The 23,627-nt window shown below is 37.6% G+C and overlaps 1 protein-coding gene across 2 annotated transcripts in view; it reads left to right on the forward strand.

Annotated features, from left to right (window-relative positions):
• Nucleotides 1–4,177: 4,177 nt before the first annotated feature.
• Nucleotides 4,178–23,627, forward strand: part of WDR35 (WD repeat domain 35) — a 42,595-nt gene continuing 23,145 nt past the window's right edge. Inside the window, exons 1-12 of one of the 2 annotated variants that reach the window (XM_048297698.1) lie at nt 4,178–4,277; nt 4,885–5,002; nt 5,802–5,873; nt 7,228–7,320; nt 8,428–8,556; nt 8,772–8,905; nt 10,442–10,607; nt 10,704–10,849; nt 12,922–13,047; nt 15,582–15,767; nt 16,321–16,353; nt 19,027–19,087. In XM_048297698.1, coding sequence (XP_048153655.1) covers nt 4,254–4,277; nt 4,885–5,002; nt 5,802–5,873; nt 7,228–7,320; nt 8,428–8,556; nt 8,772–8,905; nt 10,442–10,607; nt 10,704–10,849; nt 12,922–13,047; nt 15,582–15,767; nt 16,321–16,353; nt 19,027–19,087 — 1,288 coding nt within the window. In that variant the 5' untranslated portion in view covers nt 4,178–4,253. The remainder of the gene's footprint in view (nt 4,278–4,884; nt 5,003–5,801; nt 5,874–7,227; nt 7,321–8,427; nt 8,557–8,771; nt 8,906–10,441; nt 10,608–10,703; nt 10,850–12,921; nt 13,048–15,581; nt 15,768–16,320; nt 16,354–19,026; nt 19,088–23,627) is intronic. The other variant, XM_048297699.1, reaches the window with a different exon arrangement.

Here is a 23,627-nt window from a genome sequence, read left to right on the forward strand (position 1 = left end):
AAACATACAAGCTAACAATTAAAAAAAAAAATTAGTCATTAAAGGAATCCATTGATTTTATAAGTTTGGCATTTATAATCATCCAAATACTTTAGAAATTATATTTAAATTAGGAGCCAAAATGATGGGGATTTTTTAATGGAAAAATCCCACACAGGTTGTAGACCCTTGCAATACAATTACATAAAATATTATATCTGGTAGCTGGTTTGCCAAGGACATATTAAACAACATCTGTACTTGTTTTGCACCTGGCACATAACACATTCAAGCAAGTTCAGTTATGTTCACTTCACTGCACATGGCAGTGTGACTTCAGGTATGCCTACACAGTAATGTTAAGCTGGAATACAACACTACACAGCACAAGTGAACACGGGACACAGCTTCAGCTGCAAGGGCTAAATACGAGACTATAAACTCTCCAATAACGCTGGATTTGGCTGTGCTTGGTATTTTGTGATGTATCCCCACACTGATATTAATTTGCTGTAGTATAATTAAAGTGAGCGTGGGACATCCTGGCTATGCTACACTTGCTTCCTCAAATTGCTGTGCATGCATATTTTTTTTTCTATAAGTCATGGAGTATTATATCCAGCACTTTGCTTACTTTCATGTCCTCTGCATAGACATGGGTATTATTCAGGCATTTATAGGGCCAGCAGTATGCCTTGGCCTCTGTTATTGGTGAGAATAAACAAGTCGTAAATCTAATGCAGGACTTTACAACTTCTTGGCAATTGGGAGGGGATGACCTCAGTCCTATTTACACTAAGGCCAGTTGTCAGATGAGATGTAAAACTTTATATGATAGTGGAAAATTGTTCTGGAGGCCAGATGTATCTTGCAAGCTGTCAGCTGGGCAGGCTTTGATTCATGCACTAGTATTCACAACTTCATTTTATACTGCAAATGATAATATTTACATTCAATTCCTCTGAGCAATTACCTGCCTCACTTTGTGAGTACCAGGTAAAATTCCAAGATTATATAAATGATTTGTTTGAAATAGGACATACTGTTGTTCAGCAAAATTAGATTTATTATCCAGTGTGTTACAAGCCAATAATTACATACTCAAGAGAGACATAATTGTTTATTTCAGAGTTGTGCACCCAGGCCCGGGTGCTCAGTGGTGTTCCAAAAACCAAGCACATTGACTGTAAAAACTTTTTAAACTTACTAAAACACAAAAATATAGTAAAATTTCTCCCTGAATACAATCAAAATGCAGTACAGATTCTATTTCTGTCCACATACAGCTCATGAGTCCTGAGTCAGTTTCAGCTTCAGGGTCCTTCTGTTCAGATCACCACGAAGTTGGAGGAATACCTTTGGTCCGTGTGTAATGAATTCATGAGTCCAGTGCTTTTAATTTCATGGCTCTGTGTGTGGTTAGCAGTACCTGATAAAGTCCTTTCCACTTCTCAGCTAGTGGAGTATCTTGCCACGTTTTCAGGTAGTCTTGATCTCGATGCTTGAAAGAATGTATTGGTGACTTGATTGGGACCGGTGTTCTAAACAGCAAGCACTTGTGTAATAATCCCAGGATTTTACTTAAAGACAAGAGATGATTGGTTAAAGCTTTCTCTGCTACTACATGAATTCCTGTCAGATTCACATTACGTGGTGTACCATACAGGATTTCAAATTTTTCTGGATTTTTCAGTACAACCTGGCAGACTCCTTCCAATGTATCAAATCAGTGGTTGAAAAAGGAACTTTTACATATACAGGGTTTTGGTGTGCCCAAATTCTACCTACAATTGGACTACATGTATCACTCCCTCCAGTCTTACCACCAGTACTGTCCTGGTCCCAATTATCACTGTCATGATTCTTTCTCAGAGAAACCAACAACTGTACACCCTCTTCCTCACTATCCACCTTCAGACACCTTTTCCCTATACTACAAGCAGAGCAGCAGCGATTTCTTTTTCTCTTCCATCATCAACACATTGAATCAGACATCAATAACCTGCATTTTTTCTTGTTTCATGACCACTTCTCAACGAGAAAAATAAATCTACACATGGGATTTCATCCCATTTATCCAATCTTCTGCAAAACAACAGTTGCAGCATGTTATTATAATTTAATGTTTCCATTTCTGGCCACTTTTCCTCACCATCCAATCATTGAGTACAATATTCCTTTAACTTCCACTTTGTAAGAGGTTCTCCACCAATCTTATTCCAATGATTAAAAATACCTCCTAATGGAGAACAAGGAGAAGGTTTAACCAATTGCCCCATTCCATATCATTACCCAAAAAAGAATGTTTTTTAACCATGACTTCATACACTTGTCACTGTAAAGCATGTATGAGTTTTCTAAAATTCTACTACACAATACCAAGTCCACAATATTATATCAACCCCTCTTTTTACTTTATACAGTTGCTTTTCATATGTTGCATCTTTGAGTCTCTTACCCACTCCTGGATGGGGAGACACTCACAGAGTTCCTGACCATAAGGGCTGTGGGTGCTGGAGTTACATAGTGCTACAAGTTACATAGTTATCTTAATATTAGCATTCTATCTTCTATTGGTTAATGATTCTGTGAAAAACGAGGTTCACTCTCCTGTGAGAATTTAAAGGGTTTAATATAAAGACAATAAGAGACACATAAAATAAAGCAAAGGGATAACAGCCGGGTGCCTTGGCGCTCTGCCAAGAGCACACCTGATGCCCGAGGTGAGTCCTTTTTATACCATTTTTACTGTCTGTTCTCTATTCATATTCAAACTTTTCCTGGAGCTGTTCTGCACGGCCACTCCTTGGTTCTGCCTTTTTAGAGCATGTGTAGTCTTCTGCCTTGTGGTTTTATTTCTTTTGATTCTTGGGGTTGGGCCCGCTAGGTGAGAGTCGATGGTAGGGTGGATCTCTTAATTCTCCAGACAGTCAGGGCTGATTGCAGCTTTGGGCCTCTTTGCCCCCCGGGCAGAGCGGTGATAGGCCCGTTCTCCAGCGGAGCAGCCTTTGGGCCCTTTTGTTCTCTGGACAAAGTGTTGATTAGCAGCTTCTCGGGCCTCATCCTCTGCTCGCTTGGAGGTTATCTTACTTGCTCACACTTGCTAACATTCTTGCTAAAAAGAGAGAAAACTACATCCACACAGCAAAAAAGCATTTCTAACATTATATAATATCTACCTTTATACTTTGCGAGAAGCCAATATTATAATATATGTTTATAACAATTCTCTTGCTTTTCATGCTAATTAGTCCACATGCTCAGTCTTTCTTTTGGGTTGGTGGGTTTCTTGGGTCTGGTGGTCGCAATCTGCCCTGCTGGAATTACCCTTTACCCTGTCAGAGCTGATTTCAGCACGGTTGCTGAGTTGACTTTATTAGTTTCTTTCTTATCTTGGGAGTCCTGCCAAACGTGGGCCTTGAGGCCCATAAATTCTGCATTCTTTGTGTCCATTATCAGTGTGACATCCTTCTTCCCAAGCTTTGTTAACCTCCCCCTAGGTCTGAGATCATCAAAACTTGTCCAGCTGTAAATTTTAACACAGCAATATTAGTGACAATTTATCGTTCTAATACCTGAACATCACTGAGAGCTTGTTAGTCGCTCTCTGTCTCATGGATTAAGTCTCCTTTCTTTTTGATTAGGAGTGTTTTTAATCTGGAAGAGGGCAGCTGTAGATTATGTATTAGGAAGAAATTCGTTACTGTGAGGGTGGTGAGGCTCTGGCACAGGTTGCCCAGAGCAGCTGTGGGCGTCGCATCCCTGGAAGTGTCCAAGGCCAGGTTGGATGGGGCTTTGTGCAGCCTGGCGTAGTGGAAGGTGTCCCTGCCCATGGCAGGGAGGTTGGATCTAGATGCTCTTCAAGGTTTCCAACCCAAACCATTCTATGATTCTATGTTGATATAAGTTACACTGCAAACACCGTGTGCGGACAACCTGGGGTTCACGAACTTTGGGATTTTCCTTCGTGTAAAAGCAAAGTGACCTTTATTAACAAATTCCCAATGCTTTCTAACCAAGCTGAGCACTCCCATTAACGGCTGTGCCGGGCTGGGACCCCCAGCCCGCCTGAGCCGGGGAGCCCCGGGCGGCCCTCACGGCCCATCCCCGGAGGCTCGGGGCCCGCGGCGGGGCGGGCTCAGCCGCTAATGGCGCCCGGCCGCTCCCCCGGAAGCGGCGCCATTTCCGCCGGCCGTTGCCAGGGGGACGCGGTTGCCGGCGCGGCCGCGCTGCCGTGAGAGCCGGCCCGGGTCGGCTCCCCGCGCTCCGCCGGGATGTTCATCTACCTGTGCAAGAAGGTGCCGCTGGGGACACGCGGGACGGCGGAGCGCAGGCTGCTCCCGGGCAGGGGGAGCTGCCCTGGGGAGTCCCGGGGGTCGGGAACCCGCGGGAGCTGAGGGGACCCTCGGGGTCCCCCCGCCGCCTGCGGCCGCTGCGAGGAGGCTGGGCACGGTGCGGCACTCCCAGAGCGCTGCCCTGCCCTGCCCTGCCCTGCCCTGCCCTGTCCCGCCGGTTCCCTCGGCCTGGCTGGGGTTTCTTTGATCTCCCGCTGCACCAGCAGCTCCGCAGTTTTCCCCCCGGTAGGCTTTGGACGCGGCTTTTCCGCTGCAGACCGGAGCCCTGTGCACTGTGTGACCACGGTCACCTGTTTTGGTTGCTGAGCACACCTTCGAAGGTGTCCTGCTATTATTACTTACTTCATGTGTTCGATTGCTCGAGTGTGGCACAGTTTCATTAGTGATTGTAATTCTGTCTTCTCTCCTTTTTTTTGCATGTACAGATCTGTTAATAGAAATAAATTTATCTCTTGTCTATTGTAGGTGTCTTTGAGGTGCTCAAATAGACTATGTAAAATAAAACGTGGTTGTTGCAACTGTGTAGAGATGCAAAATACTTCTTTTTCAGATTGCAATTCCAGGTAATGTTCGATTGAAATGTATTTCCTGGAATAAGAATCAAGGTTTTATAGCCTGTGGTGGAGAGGATGGATTACTGAAAGTCCTAAAATTAGAAACACAAACAGGTAAATGCGGGGGGGTGGGGGGGCGGGCGTTGTTTGGTTTTTTTTGTTTGTCTGTTTTAATTTTTATTTTAAGAACAACACGCTTCAGAAAGCATAACTTTTCCCCTGAGTTCCTTGGCAATATTGCATATGTTTTAAATCTGTACATAGCTAGTTATGTATTTCCACTAACAATCACATTTTTTCATTACTGGCTTTTGAATACAGTTTTCCTCCAGCTGGTCTTACTTGGCACACAAGCAATTTGTCTACCTTTTATATTTGCTGAAGTTTTCTTCAGTGCTGCTTTTTTTTTTTTTCAGGGCATATCATTCATTCTTTTTGTGTAGGCTTTTTCTTTATTTTGGAACTTACTTTGTTATTTCTTGATTTTGTTTGAACGTTCTCTACCATCTTAATTATTTTAGGGAGAAAGCTGTGTATTTTCTTTTAAATAAATATGTTCCAAGAAAGGTAAAATCCATTTTCAAAAATTTTTAAACTTTTTTTTTTCTGAATGTAACAAAATGTGATAGCCATAGCTGCTGTTGTGGTTTTGTTTTGTTTTGTTTATTTTGTTGGCTTTTTTTCCTGAAAAACTGCTAGACCATAAGGCATATATCAATTTGGATGACAGATGTGAACAGCAAACACATGGAACAGAGGGGGGGAAATTCCATCTCGCAGTTACTATATACTTTCTTTTAAGTGGTTCAGTTTATCTCTGTAAATTGTGATTAGAGCTGCAGTATTCATAGAAACATGGTAATATGTTTGCTTTGTTAGGTTTATTTTCATAGTGAATTTTGTTATTTTTTAGATGAAGCAAAGATAAAGGGACTGGCAGCTCCTAACAACATTTCTGTGACTCAAACTCTTGAAGGCCATAGTGGTAAGTGTATTTGGGCATTTAGTCTACTTTTGGTTAGAGTAAAAAAACCACAAGATTTTGTGAAGCTGATAGAGTAATTTTGGTGTAACTTTTTATTGTAAGTCTGAAATACAGGTTATGAGTATTTAGCATGGGTATGTAACAGCTTGGTTGTATATTTTTACCATGTTATCCTGGATAAAGCTGTTTGGGGTGTTCATGTCTGTGAGATTTGCTTATATGTTACAGTAGCTTTCCTTTTTTTTCTGAAGAAATGAAAATTATTTCAGTAAACATGATTTCTGTGTTAAACATATAGTAATTTTTCCCTTTATTGACAAATTACAGAATGTGTGTATGCATAGACTGCAGTGTAGTGTAGAGACAAAATTTAGAGAGGTTAGAAAGCAAGCTGGAGAAGGATAATGTGTGAAGGTAAAAGCTGAATGCAGCAAAATTAGGGAGGACTTAAATTCTCACATGATAAATGTTGAATGGTCATCACCCATGGACAATGGGATATGAAGAGGATGCTAAAATCCTTGCAATACTTGAAGAAGTGGACTTTTTTATGAGGACTTGCAGTTGAAATCTGACAAGAGTCAGGTTATTTTAAGGGCTTAATTAAATAGGATTGGAACAAATGAATTGTGAGGAATTGATTTAGTGGATACTTTGGGTGAATGTGTTCAATTCTGAAACAGATTACTATTACCTTAAAAATCCCTGACATTCAGAATATCTTTGATTGCATCTATTGGTAAAGTTCATGACAGAAACACTGAAAGTGGAATTGATACAGAGAGAAGGGGTACCCAGCAGTGAGGGAGAGAAAAAGTGTGATGCAAGTTGATGTACAGTATGGAACTGATAAAAGTTCAAAGATGTTTCAAGTAAAGTCAAATATTTATGAGTGGGATCCTATATGAAACTTGAGGGTCTGAAGCATTTGTATGTAGAATGCTCTTTTGGGTAATTATCAGGGAGATTGTTTTAAAAGTGCAGCAGTAGTGAGGATTGGACTACTGAGAGGAAGAAAAACCCAAAACTTCGTACAACAGTAAAGTTTTGTCAGTGTCCAAGAGTGTCAGAGGTGGTCAGAAACTGCGAAACTATGATTTGGGTTTCGGGTGTGGAATCAATACTCTGAGTAGGATTTGGAGAGGATGTTACTCCAGTGGGTGAATACAGAAGCAAAAGGAGCTCTTGAGCAGAATTTTGAAAGAGGAAATAAGTGGCACAGAAAGAAACCTACAACTAAATCAAAGTCAGCAATGCAAATTTCTGAAAAGCTCCATGCTGATTAGGTTGGATGTGGTATTTTTTATTAACTTACTTAAATAATGCCAATAAAAAGCTTTTTATCACTTTCTAGGCTTTGTGCAGGTTGTGACGTGGAATGAACAGTATCAAAAATTGACTACCAGTGATCAAAATGGCCTCATTATTGTGTGGATGCTGTACAGAGGTATTCTGCAAATAAACTTGAGATGGGATAATATTCTGTGTTGTGAGAAATACTTTTTTTCCCCCTCACCTGCAGTTTTTACAGTTCTTTTCTGGAGTTTTTATTTTGCAGATTGTATAGCTCAAAATAGCTTTAAAACAATTTTCAAGTTTTATTGTAATACTTGTTTATAGTGTAGTCATATGAGACAAGGCATTGGTCCTGCTGAGCCTACTGTAGAAGAAGATACCAGTACTTAGCCATGTGCTTGATAAACTGCTCTAAATTTTTTATCTCTGCTGCTTTATTCCCTTGGAATACTATATGAAAAATATATTGTGCATTGAGCACAAACATATTGGTAGACTAGAAGAACTTACCAACCCTGCTTAAAGCATCAATTAAATAGTCTCATAAAAACAATCTTTAGAAATGTTTAAGGTAGTGAACCAATATGACTAACCAGTGTATGACTGTAATTATCTTTTATTGCTCTTGACCCTTTCACGCACATATATATACTACTGTGGTTCACTGGCATTCATTTAAAAGCCAGCAAACCTCACAGTCAAGGTAACCACTTTCCAACACATATGGGAAAGAAAAAGAAAATAAAGGGCTTTCCTATTCTTTTGGGAATTTTAGTTTAATGAAAAATGGAAACAAATAAAAGCTCTGCTTCTGATTTCAGGAGTAAAGAATAAAACTCAGTCTTTCTGGCTGATTTGTGGTGGCTACTGTCATATAAATAATCTCTTAGTTTTAGAAAATAATCGGTAAATTTCTTACTACCTATTCATAGCAAAGCCAGTTGTTTGCTCTGTTTATGTTTCCTATTGTATTGTCAGTTCTGAAATTACTGAAGCACAGAACTCTTTCTGTAGGGCCCCTCTTGGACTTTGGCTCCCCTTTCCAAGCCCTCATTCATCACCGTTCACTTTGGAAATGAGCAGCTCCCATGTGAGCGCTGGGTTTCACAGTAACTGTGTCTGTGTCTTCTGGGGCACTGTACTGTAGTCTTGTTAGGCTTTTACTGAAAGGGCAATTCAGTGATTAGCATGTCCCTTGAGTCCTCCAGAGGTTTATCAAATCACAAGTGTAACTCAGTTTTTCTCTCACGACAAATAGGTTCTTGGTATGAAGAGATGATTAACAACAGAAATAAATCAGTGGTTCGAAGTATGAGCTGGAATGCTGATGGACAGAAGATTTGTATTGTATATGAAGATGGAGCTGTGATTGTTGGATCAGTGGATGGTAAAGTTTTAAGCCCTACTAATTGCTGTGCTATTACACAAATTTGTTCGTAGTGTTATATACACAGTGGCCCTGTTTCTCTAGGTAAATACAATTAATAGTTAGTTACTAATTGTTGCTTTGACTTTAGCTGCTTTAGTTTTTACACTGGTAACTTGCATCCTGTTTTAAATTTTATGGTGTATTTATTAAGTGCAGTCAATGTTTTGTTCCAGGCAATCGCATTTGGGGAAAAGACTTGAAAGGTACCCACCTGTCCCATGTGGCCTGGTCCTCTGATAGCAGAATTTTACTCTTTGGAATGGCAAATGGAGAGATTCACATTTATGACAATCAGGGAAATTTTATTGTAAGTTCATTGTAGTATAATTAAGGATTATAACTTCAACAGGCATAAAAGCTCACTTCCTCTTAATTTATTTCATGTTTGTTTAGTTGGTGGACTTCAGTACTGAGAACTGTGAGCTCCTGCACAGAGCTTTTATTCAAGAATTCTGCAGCTTTTTATAATAATTTCTTTTCTGGTAGCTAAATGAATATCACATCAACTAATGCCTTTTGGCCTTGCAATAATTACTGAAGATGTAAAAGTAGGAATGGTCATACTAGTGAAATTAAATGAAACTCTTTAGGACATCTGAAAATACTTACTTTCAAAGATGTTTGTGATGATAGGTCAGGTTTAATATTTTTAAGCTGTTGTTTCTTTCCTCTCTTCATTATTTGGAGGAACTAATGCTGGCTTAAAGGATATTGACTTCTTACAGCCTCTGCTTCTTAAAGTATTAGCATGCTTTTAGAAAAAAGCAATAGTTTATTTTCCTATTGCTCCTATTATTCTTTAGAGAAACCTGGTAGTGAGTGGAAAAATAACAGCTATAGTATATTGTTGAAGTCCTACAACCTAGACTTATTTATTTATTTTTATCTACTTACTTGGAGTATTGGAATATGACTATAACAAAATGCTAAGTAAAAACACTGGTTTTAAAGTCTGTGATTTGGGACCATGTTCTTAACTTTTAAGTGCTTAATATGGTGAATTTTCTTCTCCTTTCCATTACCTTCCTAAGAAAGTATCTGCTACCCTTCCCATTTTCTTTTCTTTATCCTCCCACTGTATCTTTCTTCCTTCCCACTGTGTGAGTCATGGTATTTCCAACTGCTGAATTACCGTTAGAGAATTACTGAAATTCTTTAAATAACTTGCTGTCATTTCCCCCACCATATCAACAACGTGTATGGTTGTGCTCTCTTTCCCTCTTCCCTTCTCTCCCATAACTTACCTGGCATTCATCTTTGAAATGATCCAGGAATACTCTTATCTTTCAGAAAAACCCTTACTTGTGTTACCAGGTATTCAGGGCTAATTATTGCAAAAGTGAACTCATCTTGATTGGTGTTCTAATTTGGACACTAGTTTTTTTCCATTTTTTTTCATGTTATTCAGACTTTAGTCAAGAAAAAGCAGACAGAAGGTTTCTTTTTTTTTTTTTAAATATTGTGCCCAGGAACGGTTTGAAATAATTTTTATTTTTTTCCAATGCTCCAGGGGGTTTTTTGTGTCTATGCACATGTGTGTGTGCACACTGGGCTTTTTATGTTGTTGGTTTTCTTTGTTTTTAAGTTACTTTTCAAAGAATGAAAATGCCAATATTACGGCACTCCTTTGTAGTTAAAAATATATGTTTTCCTGTGTCTGATCTGGCTTTGATTATATAAGGAAGTTTTTCAAACCCATAAAATTCTGAGAACTTGAAAATTTTTCTTGGAACAGGAAAACAATTTTGCTTAGACATCTTGTCTTTTGCAAGTGTCAGTAGAGATATAAATTATTCTTTAAATAACTTGTTATATATGACTTTAATTAACTGTTCTTGTGTAGGTGAAAATGAAGCTGAGTTGTTTGGTGAACTCAAGTGGAGCATTCAGTATTGCTGGGATACACTGGTACCACGGTACCCAAGGCTACATTGAACCCAACTGTCCTTGCCTTGCTGTCTGTTATGACAACGGGAGATGTCAGATAATGAGAGATGAGAATGACTACAGTAGGTACAAAATGTGGGGTGTGAGTTACTGACCTGCTCTTGACCCAAAATGTCTACGTGTGTTGATATTCTTAATGTTTATTCCTTAAAAACTAGATCCTATTTTGATTGACACTGGTATCAATGTAGTGTGTATTCAGTGGAACCCCAATGGAAGTGTCCTGGCAGTGGCAGGCTCCCTCAAAGCAGCTTCTCAAGATAAAGATGTCAATGTTGTGCAGTTCTATACTCCCTTTGGTGAGGTAAAAATATTTGATATATAATAGAAATGTTTAATTGTTTGTTTTTAAAATTTTATTATGTTTTGCTGCAGGGTCATTACTGATGGAATTAGAATGCCAAAATGTAGGTGTTTAGTGTGTTTAACATGCTCTCAGTTATCCATCTAGGATATCCACATGGACCTGGAAAGGTGACACAGGACCAAGTACCATTCTAGAACAGCAGGGTAGTGTCCAGCACGAAAATCCAAGTGCATCTCTAATAATCCAAGTGCAACACTAATAATAGGATAAGTGTGGTGTCTGGCTTTGAACACCAGATCCCATGAGACTATAGAGGATGAGCAGTTTTGAGCATAGGCACCAGTCAAGATGTCAGCATCTGTGTATAAAATCGAGAAGTACTTTTCTTTCTACACTGGCTAAGAAACTTGGGCATCTCTAGATTAGAAGCTGAAAATAACAGCAGCAAATGCTCCCCTCTTTTTTTATGGAATCAGTGAAACTGGCAAAAAGGCATCCTGTGTCAGTAAAAGCAATGGCTGAGAAACCTCAGAAAAGCTAAATTGTTTCTAAACTTCTTCATTTGGCTGTTGGGGCTATTGTTTTGTAAATGTTTTTTGTCCATCCTGTCTTTTTTATAATATGTTAAATGTTTAATAGTTGAGAGACAACTGGTCAATACATTTTTTGTTGTGCTATTTTTGCCTTGCCAGGTGATATCCCTTTCTCTCTTAGTAATATATCTGAAAGTTAGTGTAATGTATCAGAGTGTGATGAAGTTTGTCCCTTGTACAAAAGTACCAGCCAGCTCTGAGCTGAACTGTGAAAGGGGTTAAGATCTAACATCATCTGTAGGGGTTTCCCTAGTTGAAAGTATTTAATGGAACCAAAGGTTTTGGCAATAATGTTACACCTCTGGTTGCTAATGTCCTTCAGATTAACTGAAATGGGTGTTCCAGATTTTGTATTTAATGTTCAGAAGTAAATTCTTCAGGTTTTAGAATTGGTTTGTACTAGTTCTGATACTCAGATATGGACTTAACTTTTTGGAAGATGGTATTTTCTGTGAATAATGTGTGACCAGTATTTTGACTTGGTATTTGCTGTTTTTTCACAAAGGCACGAAATAGGTACTGAACTGTGTAAGTTCATTGGTAGCAGTTTCCTTAGGCACAAAGTTATGCCCTCAAAAGGAAAGTTAGATCTGAGCATAAGTATCAGTGTTGTACTCAATAAAATGTATTTTTTAAAGCCTTAGATTATTTAAAAACGTAAATAGTAGATAAGTGTATCTTTTATTACATACATCTGTATTATTTGCAACTAAAAAGGTACCCACAAACAAGTGATCTGTGGGACTAAGGTTATAGCTTTTGAAAACATTATTTTTTTTCTAATTGTTTCCTTCATTCAATTTAAAATTGTTCAGCAAAATAAAGATACTTGAAAAAAGAGGGAAAGTGTACCAGCTCCCTTTCTTAGATTCTTTTGGAAAGGGGATAGAGAAGAGGAAAATGTCCATTACCTCACTGAAAATTGTGTACATATGCAGCTAATTCATTGCATGCTCTTGACATAGATTAGGGATATGTTTTTATTTAAGCTATCAGCTGTAGTTAAGGTTTTGTACATGAACTGACTAATACACTTCGAGCATCAGTGAAACTTCTGAGGTGTGTCAGGATCAGTATTATTGCTGTGTTTTAGTTGTGACTGAAATGATAAAGGTGATTCAAATTACGAGCCAAAGGAAATAATGTTTATAACTGTCATTCTCCATCTACTGTTTCTTTCTGTAAGATTGAACTATCACTGAGTCTTGTTTTTAATTTCTCTCTGGAGAAATAAAACACAAACGAAAAAACAACAAACCAAACCTGAGGTGAAAGAACACATTATGGTGTACACCTTAAATATCTCTCTCTTTGCAAATGCATTGCAATTTGAGAATTGTTATGGGGTATTGTACTGTAAAGAATATCTATGGGGTTTTTTTTCATCAACTATCAAAACTGTTTGTTGTTTATGTATTTTAGAGTGGCTTTCCTGTGATAAATTCAGAATCTTTTTCTTTCCTTGTTCTAACGAAGCACTTACGTACACTGAAAGTTCCTGGCAAACAGATATCCTCCTTGTCCTGGGAGGGAGGTGGACTGAAAATTGCACTGGCTGTTGATTATTACATATATTTTGCAAACATTCGTCCACATTACAAGGTATGTAGTAATGTGAAACTTAATTGTATTTATAAGTTTCCTATTTATATAGGAAACTCATAACTTCCTATAAGTTATTTATTCTCTTTCTGATTGGGTTGAAAAAGTAGCTTTTTCTAATATACATACATACATATCTGTGGATGTGTGTATGTATATATATATATGAGAAATTAGTATTAGCTTAATTTAGGATTACAGCTTCATCAACACTACCGACTTGACGTTTTAGTGGAATGTGAGGGTCTGTCTTGGTGATGCAGTGACTCAGCCATTGCCTTTACAATGCATTTGGAGTTTCATTTTCACAATAAGGAAATGTATGCATTGTTAAATTGGGTAGGATTCTAAATTTTGTAGAAATTGAGGATGTCATTAGGTAAGACTGCTGTGTTTTCACTGCTGTTTGGTTAACTAGGTCGAGCTAAGTGATATGATGGGAATTGTTTGAGTCTTACTGGGTTTTTTTTTGGTGGTGAATTATTTATTTGAGCCAGGGAAGTTATGTAGAAACCTGAACAATAGAAATGAATGCAACCTGATAGATGTACTTCCTACTTAAATTTCAATTCCCAATATACTCCTTACAAGTATGTATTCAGCTAATTCTAAATAATGTTTTATCTTACCCACCACCTGAGTTTTTTTCATTTGGTGGGGTGTGTTTTTAGGAGTTAGGAATATTTCACTAAAATTTACAGTTTAACAAATAATAGCAATTACTGTCCAGTATACAGTATTGTATACTTTTTTTTCCCAGCACAGGATATGTTCTTTAATCATTAGTGTGTACCCACTGTAATTAAAAAGAGAGTGCAATGTGAGGAACACCCTGCAGCTAGATTGAAATGTATTCTTCCACTTGGTTGTGAAAAATCATTGGTTAGGGAGTTGTAAACACAAATCTGCTAGGAAGCAATTTGAAATAGTTTGTTGTAAATCTTCTGGAAAAGACTTTGGAAGTCTGAGCTGGAAATTAGTCTTTCAGGAAATGCTACCTAATGTTTATTCTGGGAAATGTGTTAACAGCTGGAACACAGGCCTGTTGCTTTTTCTTAAACTCATCAGTATCTAGGAGACCACGAGTATTTCAAGATCTGGCACGGTTTGCAAATTAATAATATTTTGAAACCTTAGTTTTAGAAACTGCATGTGTAAGCTCTTCTTCCCCCCCAACTCCATTTTGTATAGTTGAAATGGAAAGCGATGTGTTCAAATTAACTTATTTCTGCAGCAGATAAACTCCTAATATGTTGATAGTGTACTCTATTTCAATGTTAAATATTTTTATGGTGAATGATACATGTTTTCCTTCAATAAATAATACGCATTACTTCTGCTGTGTTCTGATTATATCAGTAACTCCCTTTTAGGAACTAGATATGCTAAAAGTGGCAGTTATTAAATGGGAGTGATTTAAAGCAGTAATTATCTTAGGCTGGACTGGAATTAATGACCTGGAGATGAAGAGTTAATATCACATTACCAATGTACTAAATAATCTATTTTCCTCTATTTTTCAATAAAGTAAAATAAGAGAAAGAGGTCTTTAAATTAACATGACAGTAAAAACTATCAGTTGAGCTCATCTTTTTTTGACCTATTCATAGTTTGCATGGAGTTGTAATACTAATTAAGAGTCTGTAGATCTATTCTAGTTCTTCTGTTTATGCTGTAGTTTATCATCTTGGTTTCATTTCCTGAGGAGTGTGGGAACCTCTCTTGCCAGCACTAATAAGCTTTCTCTTCTCTCTCTCTAGTAGACGCTGATGCAGAGAATTCTATTAGTTTTTCTGCAATTCCATCATCATCTTTAAGTGGTTTGCTTTGTGTCTCGTTTGACAGCTTCACCTCCTTTCTGAGACATTTTCTGATTCTGTTGTATTTTATTGATTTTCATTATTAAATTCTGTACTTTAAATCAGTCGAATGCAATAAAATGCATCCTCTTGTATATTCTGTTTCTTTTGCCTTTTTGCCCTTTCTCTTGTTAGAGGAATAATTATATTCTTCTGGGAGTAAGAGAGGGGTTTTCTCATGGTACTGATGTGGAAGAGGTGATGTGAGTTATTACAGTACTCCTGTATAATTGCTTAATTTGTCTACTTCTGGAATTGCACTGTTTAGGGTATTTATTATATTTCCTCTGGGAAATGAACTTTGGGTTTCCAAATCAGTAGTCACAAAGCAAGCATTTTCATGGCAAAAACCATCATCACGGTGGGTATTTCTGCATACCCACTGAACAAGGAAGAAACAAGGCACAGTGAGATCTTGTCACATTTTGAGGTTGATCTTCCAATTCTGAGGTTGCTTTGCATGATAGAAAGACTTATTTTGCCTGTTTAATGTTATGCCAATATCTTATTGCCTGAGCTGTGTTCTCATACTTTTAACAGTTTACTTGACAGGTGAAAAATACTGAATACTGATTGTGTAGATGAAATAAACTCTTTCTTTCATGGCTGTGAACAATTCATTATTGAATGCTTATCATTTCTGATTGGTTTTGTCAACATTGTCTTTCTTGGCAGTGGGGTTACTGCTCCAATACTGTTGTTTATGCCTATACCCGACCGGATCGCCCGGAATGCTGTGTCGTCTTTTGGGACACAAAAAACAATGAGAAATATGTGAAATATGTCAAGAGCCTTATTTCCATAACAACTTATGGGGACTTCTGTGTTTTAGCAACCAAAGCAGATGAAAATCAGCCACAGGTAAAATCTGTCTTTTAATTTTCGCATGAAATGCTCTGTTCCACATGTCAGTTCTTTACAGCCAGAATAAAATGAAATGTAAAAGTCTGAATCTGTCTTAGAGTTGTGTCAGTTGTCATTTGACAGAATAGCACTTGAATGGGCTCAGTGTTTAAAAACAAAGAATCCCAACAAATAACAAAGTAGCTGATAAATTGCATCTACAGATGAAATCCTTGTAGCCATTAGTAACCTAATAAAAACTTCAGCCTTACAGATTAGTGTTTCTTTAGAAATATTTGGAACAGTTCTCCAGAGACAAGCTAAAAGCATCAGAACAGTAATGAATATTTCATCAGTCAGAAATGGAAAAAAAGGGGCAATTTCTTAGGTGATGTAAATTACATGTTACTGCAAACTTCTTTGTTTATTAATTTATTTTATATGTAATCACAAATGATAAATGTATCCTTTGGTTAATGAATGTTTGGTTAGTGTGATACTGTTACACAATTTTTCTTGCTCAATCACTTCAGAATTATTTTTCTGTATCACTTGTATATTGCTTACAAAGGAGGAGCATGAGACAGAGTCATTTGGTGCCATGGTAAAAAATCCCAAACATGCTTTAGTGCCGCTTTGCTTCATTGTGCAATAAATGGTATACTGTCATATGGACTGAAAACATAGGATATGTGGCCATAACCATTTGGTGAAGTTGAGTGCAATAAAATTTTTTTTTTTGGATTGTAATTTTAAAGGAGGAAACAAACAGTAGAGAGATTTAGTGTAACTTTATTGAGCATAAATAAGAGGTTTAATTTTAGCACCTGAAAATTACAGATAGTAAGGACCTTTCATTTGTTTTGAAATGGCTCTAGTGTAGTTATTAACACTGTGAGTTGCCAGGTTTTAGGAAATGAAGTGCATAGGCTTATGGGTAGAAGTTCATTAGAGTTGTTTTCTGAAAAACTGATTTGGTTTACAAGAGATTTTGGTCATTAGAATTGTGATTTCAAATTGGCAGAATGTACAGCAATAGTTAAAAAAAAGACTTAATTTCAGCAGGACCTGTTTAAAGATATTGCAAGTAGATGTGTCAGTAAGTTAAGAAGGACTTCATGTTGATATCATTAACAAGGCTGGGTAAATCAGACAATGGAAACTGCCTGCCCTGGCACCACCCTGTGTGGGTCATACAGCCAGTCGTGGATACTGCTACTCCATCATCCCTTGACAGGCTCTGATCTACTGACTTGGAGTCACAGAAATTACTAGTAAGGGCATAAAAGAGAAATTTATTGTAGAGTGAATGTAGGCATAATTTACCAGAGAAGAATTAATGTAAACATGATGGAAATAAAAAAATAAGAGAGTTAAGAAAACTATGTGTGTTTTCCTACAAAGGCAGAGGCACAATGTATTTTTTTGGATAATAGAAATTTGAGAATGCTGGTGGACAGTTTAACTCATGAACAAAGAAATAAAAATACAATTTTTGTGAGGTACTTATTGGAGGCCAAACCAGAAAAAAAAATTATTTAATGAAAAGAAATCCATGTTCAGCTCTTTTTCTTGGAAAGAATGAAGTTCACACAGTAGATGAAAAGGTAAATTGAGCTGCTCTCATAGTGCGGCCGGGTTGGGGTCTGTGGCTCGGACCCAGGAAGCCGTGGCCGACCCGGAGAGAGCGTCCCGCAAGGGACAGTCCCCCGAGGTCTGCGGCGGTCCCTCGGCCGCCGGGGGTGCCTCTGCAGAAAGGTGCCTGTCTCAGCAGGCTGCCAGCTCTCCAGTGATTCAGCCAGAGTGACTCCAGCTCATGTTCTGCGGGGCAAACCCCAGGCTGGACCGGGAGGAGAGAGACGAGAGGCTCGTTTAGCAGTCCCGCATGCGGCAGCTTTTTTAGTCCGCACCCCGCGAAGGGGAGGCCAGGGACGAGCTCTCCCAACTCAAAGGGGGAGAAGGGTAGGTCTTACAGGGATACAAGGGTGGGTGTGAGAGGCTAGAAGCCAATGGATTCCAAGGAATCTACACAGGGTCTCCCAGAGGAGCATGGTTCTTGTTTTCTCTCACCCTCACCGAAAGTGCTGCCTTTTCCAAGGGGATTCTGCTGGGAGGTTATGCAATCTCTTTATCTCAGCAGGCCTCCCTCCAGGGCAGGGGCTGGGCATACCCCACACTCTCATGGGATGAATAAAATGTCAATCTATCAGTTTAAAAGGGTAGCTGTACAGTTGCTGTATTCTGCTACTACAATTACATGGATTGTTCAGGAGGTGAAAGAGCCATGAAAAAATAATTATCTTTAATTTCCTGGAGAGTCAGGGTAATGACTCTTGGGCAACTCACATTTTGGTACCAAATATGAATTATATTATATTTATTTTACATGTATATTATATTTATTTTCTTTTAAGTTTAAAGACTTGGCAGTAAAAGTTGCTGCTTAATTTCCACACTTCTCATTCAAGGCATTTCCCTATGTAATAATCATTAAGCTATTTAATTCTTGATTTAGATCTGAAGAAATAAATACATAACCTACAACAATGAAGCATTGGTGTCTAGCGAATTGTTATATATTTGCATCTTCCTGAATATAACAGCCCAATCTCTGAGGTACCTGTGCTGTCAAAGCCTTCCCCAGTGGGATTACAATAAGGGCAAAACTAAAAAAACATTTTTTTTGTAGTACCTGTGATACTGCAGGGCACAGGGAGAGACTTGTTGACAATTCTCCCCACACTGTTACCCTCTTGGAGGTTCAAGGAGATGGAGATCTGCAAAGGACAGGACAAAGATCCTAACTGCTGAAATTTCATTAGATTGTCTTTTGCATGAGCAGCTGATGAGAGTTGAGCCACTGAGTCAGTGGTGTGTCATGCCTGTAAATACTCACAGTGCAGTGTGTGCCTCACACAGCAGCAGGGGAGACGCTGCCTGTCTTGCCCATGTGTTGTCTGTGGACATGCTGGTGGTACCTCCTACCTGTTGGATTTTTTTTGGTAGATTTGCTCCCGTGCATAAAACAGCTGGTTACTTGCCTGTTTTGTGCTTGTTCTTCATTTATAATGCTAATTGGCAAGTATCTCATTACTCTCATGCTTACGCTGCTTTATATTTGCTGTAGTCATGGTCTCTGTGTTTTCTGTTGCTGATGAGTGTTAGAATGTGTGATGTGAGTTATGAGATGCACCTTCACAGAAAACCTTGTACAGCTTACTAATTTACAAAAAGTGTGGTGGTAATTTATTTCTACCTTGGTTTTATTTCCATACAGTATGTGCTGGTTCTCTGCAATTCTATTGGCACACCCTTGGACCCGAAATATATTGATGTTGGTAAGCAATTTGGTATAGTCTTATTCTGTAACTTATGTTGGAATTGACCTGTTAGTTATCTGTTAATAAAGATAATGGCTTATAAAACCAGTCATATTCCTTGTCAAATTGGCTAAACTTAAACTGAGTTTTCCAGTTAATGCAAACTATGGATAATAGAATTTTTAAAAATTGCTACTTTTCTTTTTTTTCTTTTTAATGGATGGTTTTTGGCAATTCAGATTTTCCTTCACAACAGTTGTAATTCAACTTCTTTTTAAGGAAATGTACTTTGAAAAGTGTCCAGTTGTATCAGAGGAAGTGAAATAATTTGATTTGGACTTTCATTTAAAAATAACTTGTTGCTGCTTCCCAGATATCTTAAACATTAATTTCTTGTGTTTCAGTGTTGATAATGTCTTCCTTATCTTCCTCACAATTGTTTTATCTAAGTAGTTTCAGATTATAAATTAAAATTCAATTAAAAAAAAATCAGTGGATTATAACAGAAGTATGAAAACACCCCCAAATCCTAAATAGTGCTTAATTCCAGGCTTTCCCTATTTCTTGTTTGCTGCAGGTGTGGTACAGAACATTGCCAAGTAATTGCAAACCACTGTTTTCTGTGAGTTTTGCTTGAGCATAAGGATCATTGATTATTTTCCCTTTAAACAGATGAGGGAATTGTAGACAAACCGACAAATTAATCATTTTTTTGATTAATGAATCCACTTTTATTTGTTCTGGTTTTTGCTTTATTTTTGATTTGTTACCCAAATAGATATGAATTTGGATTCAGAGTAGACACTGTGAATCCTGTTTGCAGTTTTCTTTTTGAAGCTTGATTCTTTGATTAACTCTCCTGTTTTGTTGAAAGGCTAAATAATTTATTTAAATTTATACAAATATTTATTTGCTTTTGAATGAGAGAGAAGACTCTATAATGACAAGAAACCTCATGAAGTTTTTTTGATGTAAATTGCCTTCTAGAGCCATTGTTTTATCCTCTCTGAAAAAAGAGACTACTCTGCCTAAATTAGTCTCAGTAGAGAAGTTAGTTCCAAGCCATAGTGCTAATACTTGGTGTTAATATTAAACAACAAACAGTCCTTTTGTCTGATAAAATTGATGGGTAAAATGTCTAGCAAAGTTTTGGTAAGATCGAAACGATGAGAAAAGTAAGATGAAGAACTATTAAACAAGGAAGTAACAACAATTCACTGAAGAGTATAGGTAGGAAAAATCAATCAAAGACTAGAAATAATTGAGATCATAAAGATGATTATTTTCCTCAACCAATGCTTCTAAACAGTTTTATTCTTTGTTATATATTAACTAAGTTTGTAAGTATCAATTTCTAATGTTCAATTTTTCAGTGATAGCAGGAGGAAATCATCTGTGAGTCATACATATTTTGTGAAATTCACGCCCTATATTGTAGATCATAAATAAAATGAAGAGTATGCTCTGATGAATGAGTTTGACTACTTTGTCCTATGAAAAGTGTATTAAATACTATGGTAGTTTTAGTCTTGTGATTTCCATTTATGTCCCTTTGATGTCCTCTTGCCACCTTTTGCAATTGGGGGGGCCATATCAGAATCTATAGGAATAACGCGTCCAGAAAGTTCAATATCAAAAGTTTTACCAAGAATGGATGAAAAAACAGCAAAAAACCAACCAAACAATGCTCCCTCCCCCCCAAAAACCCTAAACCCAAACCAGAATCCCAACAACATAAGCACTGAAGTAAGATGATGTGGTGGGTGATGGTGGTGTAAGTTGGGTGGCTGTTTTGTCCCCCTGTCCTGTCTCTGCTCCTCCTGATCAGATGTCTACACTGTATGTGCCCAGTAGTTTCCTGTTCTTACTTGGCAGGTGGGATTGGGTGGGAGGCAGATTCAGGGATTTAGAGGGAGTAGTTCTTCTCATTTCTGCAGTTGACATCTAAAATAAGTTGAGTGAATCATTCATGAAGGGGGTCTTTTTGCTCTCTATTGGGTACAAAGAAGCCCAGGGCAGCCAGCTCATCTCTGTCAGAGATGTCTAAAATTAGGCGAGATGAATCCCACTCACTGTTAAAATTAGCTTTGCATATACACCTCTAACTCTGCATTTAAACTCTTTGCTTTGCATTTTTCTAGTGTTCTGTTTATGTGAACTTACTGAATGTATCTGTGAGAGTTTTATTTACATTCTAAACAAAGGTTTCTTTGTGATTCTGCCAGTATGACCCATCTCCTACAGCTGCCTGTACACAAGAAAAGAATCCTTTTCAGTAACTGGAAACAGTTAAAAAGAAAGGCTATTTAATTGAAAAAGGCTGTTGTTATTCCAACTGTATTTGAATTGTGCTGAAGAGATTAAACAATTTATTCCTTTAGCATAATGAAGCCTTCTGCAGTCTGCTGCTGTTCCCTCCAATATTGGAGAACCAGTTTAGTGCAGAGATTTGCAATGCTCTTTTCTAAAGTGAGTTCACTTGTGAAAATGCTGGGCATTATAGCCTTCAGCCGCATAGATGGGCAGATAACTGAGGTTAGGAATATTTACATTTCTGAATCCTGAAAAATTTCTGTAGCCTCAGTAGTTAAAACATTACAAGTGAGTCTTTCATTGCTGTATGGTAAACACAGCCAAAGAGTCAACCTTTTTTTTAAAAATATATGCATCCTGTAAGGCTCCTTTAAAGTTTGCTCTCCAAACTTGCAGAAGGGATTGGAGGTAAAAGTGTAAAGCAAATGCCTATAAATGCAACTCCTTTGGAACACATTGTGCTGGTTTCATCATAGTTATTTTCCTCTTTCTGTAACATTTGAAAATGCAACTTTATAGAACAACTTGAAATATTTACAACATAAGGTCACTTTGTGTGAGAGGTTAACAGCTGTACATAGTCAAGGTCCTATTGTACAGTATGTCATGCTGTTTATCACAGTTGGAGCTTCTTGGCAGTAGGAAGTGTAATTGTTCCAGTTTGACAGCATGCTGAACTTAAGCAGCTGTCTGGCCTTGCAGAAATCAATAGAGAGAGAAGACCTTGTAAAACTTTAAGAGCAGAAGACCTTTCTGAAAGTTCTTCTAAGATTCCAGTTGATACATGATTTCTAACAAAATCATTGACCTTTTGTTCTGCTTATAAATGAGGAAAATCAACATTAAATCATTTATCAGGTGAGAGTCATTATTAATAGTTTAAGGTATTAGCAGTTAAAAAGTAAAATTAACTTATCTCTTCCTCAAGATAACTGGAGGGGTGTTACTGACTTACGAAACATACTATTACCTGTTTGTGAAATTCTTTTTTTTCTCTTCTTTCTACCAATACAGTTTTTCAGGTTATTTTCTTTTAGTAAACTGATATATTGTTACATTAAGTTCTGTTCACAGAAAGTTAGATGAGTTTTGTTTTGAACTCTTGTTCTCATTTTGGAGTTCTAAGTGCTGTCTTTCAGAGTGGCTTAAATACACTTAGGTTGTTACTTTATTTGATTTTCATAAACGCTGAGAAAAAATTATTTCTTGTGCTGTAGGATGTCCTCAACAGACCACTTGGTATCTGTGTGCTCCTACCTTTTCTTGAGTATGTGCTCTTCACTGCCATGAGTCTAAACTATACTTTTTGACTGGCTGTAACTACTGCAAGTTGAACACACACTATTTTTGGTTTCTAGCAGACTGCCCCTTGTTGAAACAAGAATCACCTGGAGTTCTAGTGAGCATAAAGGGTTTACTCCTCCTTGAGACTCTGGTGCCTTGCAGGCCTCTTGGGCAGAGCCTCTTGGACTTTGTCCAGGTAGAAGATTGATAGTGGAGAAAAAAGACTGCTCATCTAGATATGCTAAATAGCTGCCAGAGTACTTAAATAATGCATCTGCGAATGTGTGTTAAGGCACAATTTGTCTGAATTGTCAATTTATAGTATTTTATAATACTGTTTCAACAAAGCACTATTAATCTCCTAATGACAAAGTAATTGTGACATTATGCAATGTTTGACTCACCCTCAGGAGATGTAAATCTTATGCCGTTGGGCTCTAAGCCAGTAGCTCAAGTAAGGCTCAAGAAAAGAAGTGCTTATCTCCTTTATTCTGTTGAATTTTTAATTATGTCATTAGCTTTCTAATGCTTGTCTCTGTTAATGATGGCAAAAAAGGATTAATCAGTCATTATCTGATGAAGGGCCATCACTTCAGCTTTCTTTAGACATTGATGGATGGTTACACTTTCAGCTGTTCCTCATACTGCTTTTTATTTTGTCTAAAGGCATTTTGCTTCCTGTGCTTCCTGTGCCTTGTGTTTGAGGTCCTTCACAATAGCTCATGTTTGCTAGCCCATAAATTACTCTTTTCTTCATTGTTTAACATTACTGCATTCCATCCTACTCTGGTACAAAAATTAACCAACACGGTGTCTTCTGTGCTTGTTTTACAGGCTCACAGGCTTTCTGTCAAAGTCCTTTGATGAATAACTAAATATACACTACAGAAGGTTAAATATCTTGTTATATCATATCTTTTTAATGGAAACACAACAGATGGTATCTGCTAAGAAAAGGTCA

The sequence above is a fragment of the Corvus hawaiiensis genome, chromosome 3 (assembly GCF_020740725.1).
Source record: "Corvus hawaiiensis isolate bCorHaw1 chromosome 3, bCorHaw1.pri.cur, whole genome shotgun sequence".
NCBI lineage: Eukaryota > Metazoa > Chordata > Aves > Passeriformes > Corvidae > Corvus > Corvus hawaiiensis.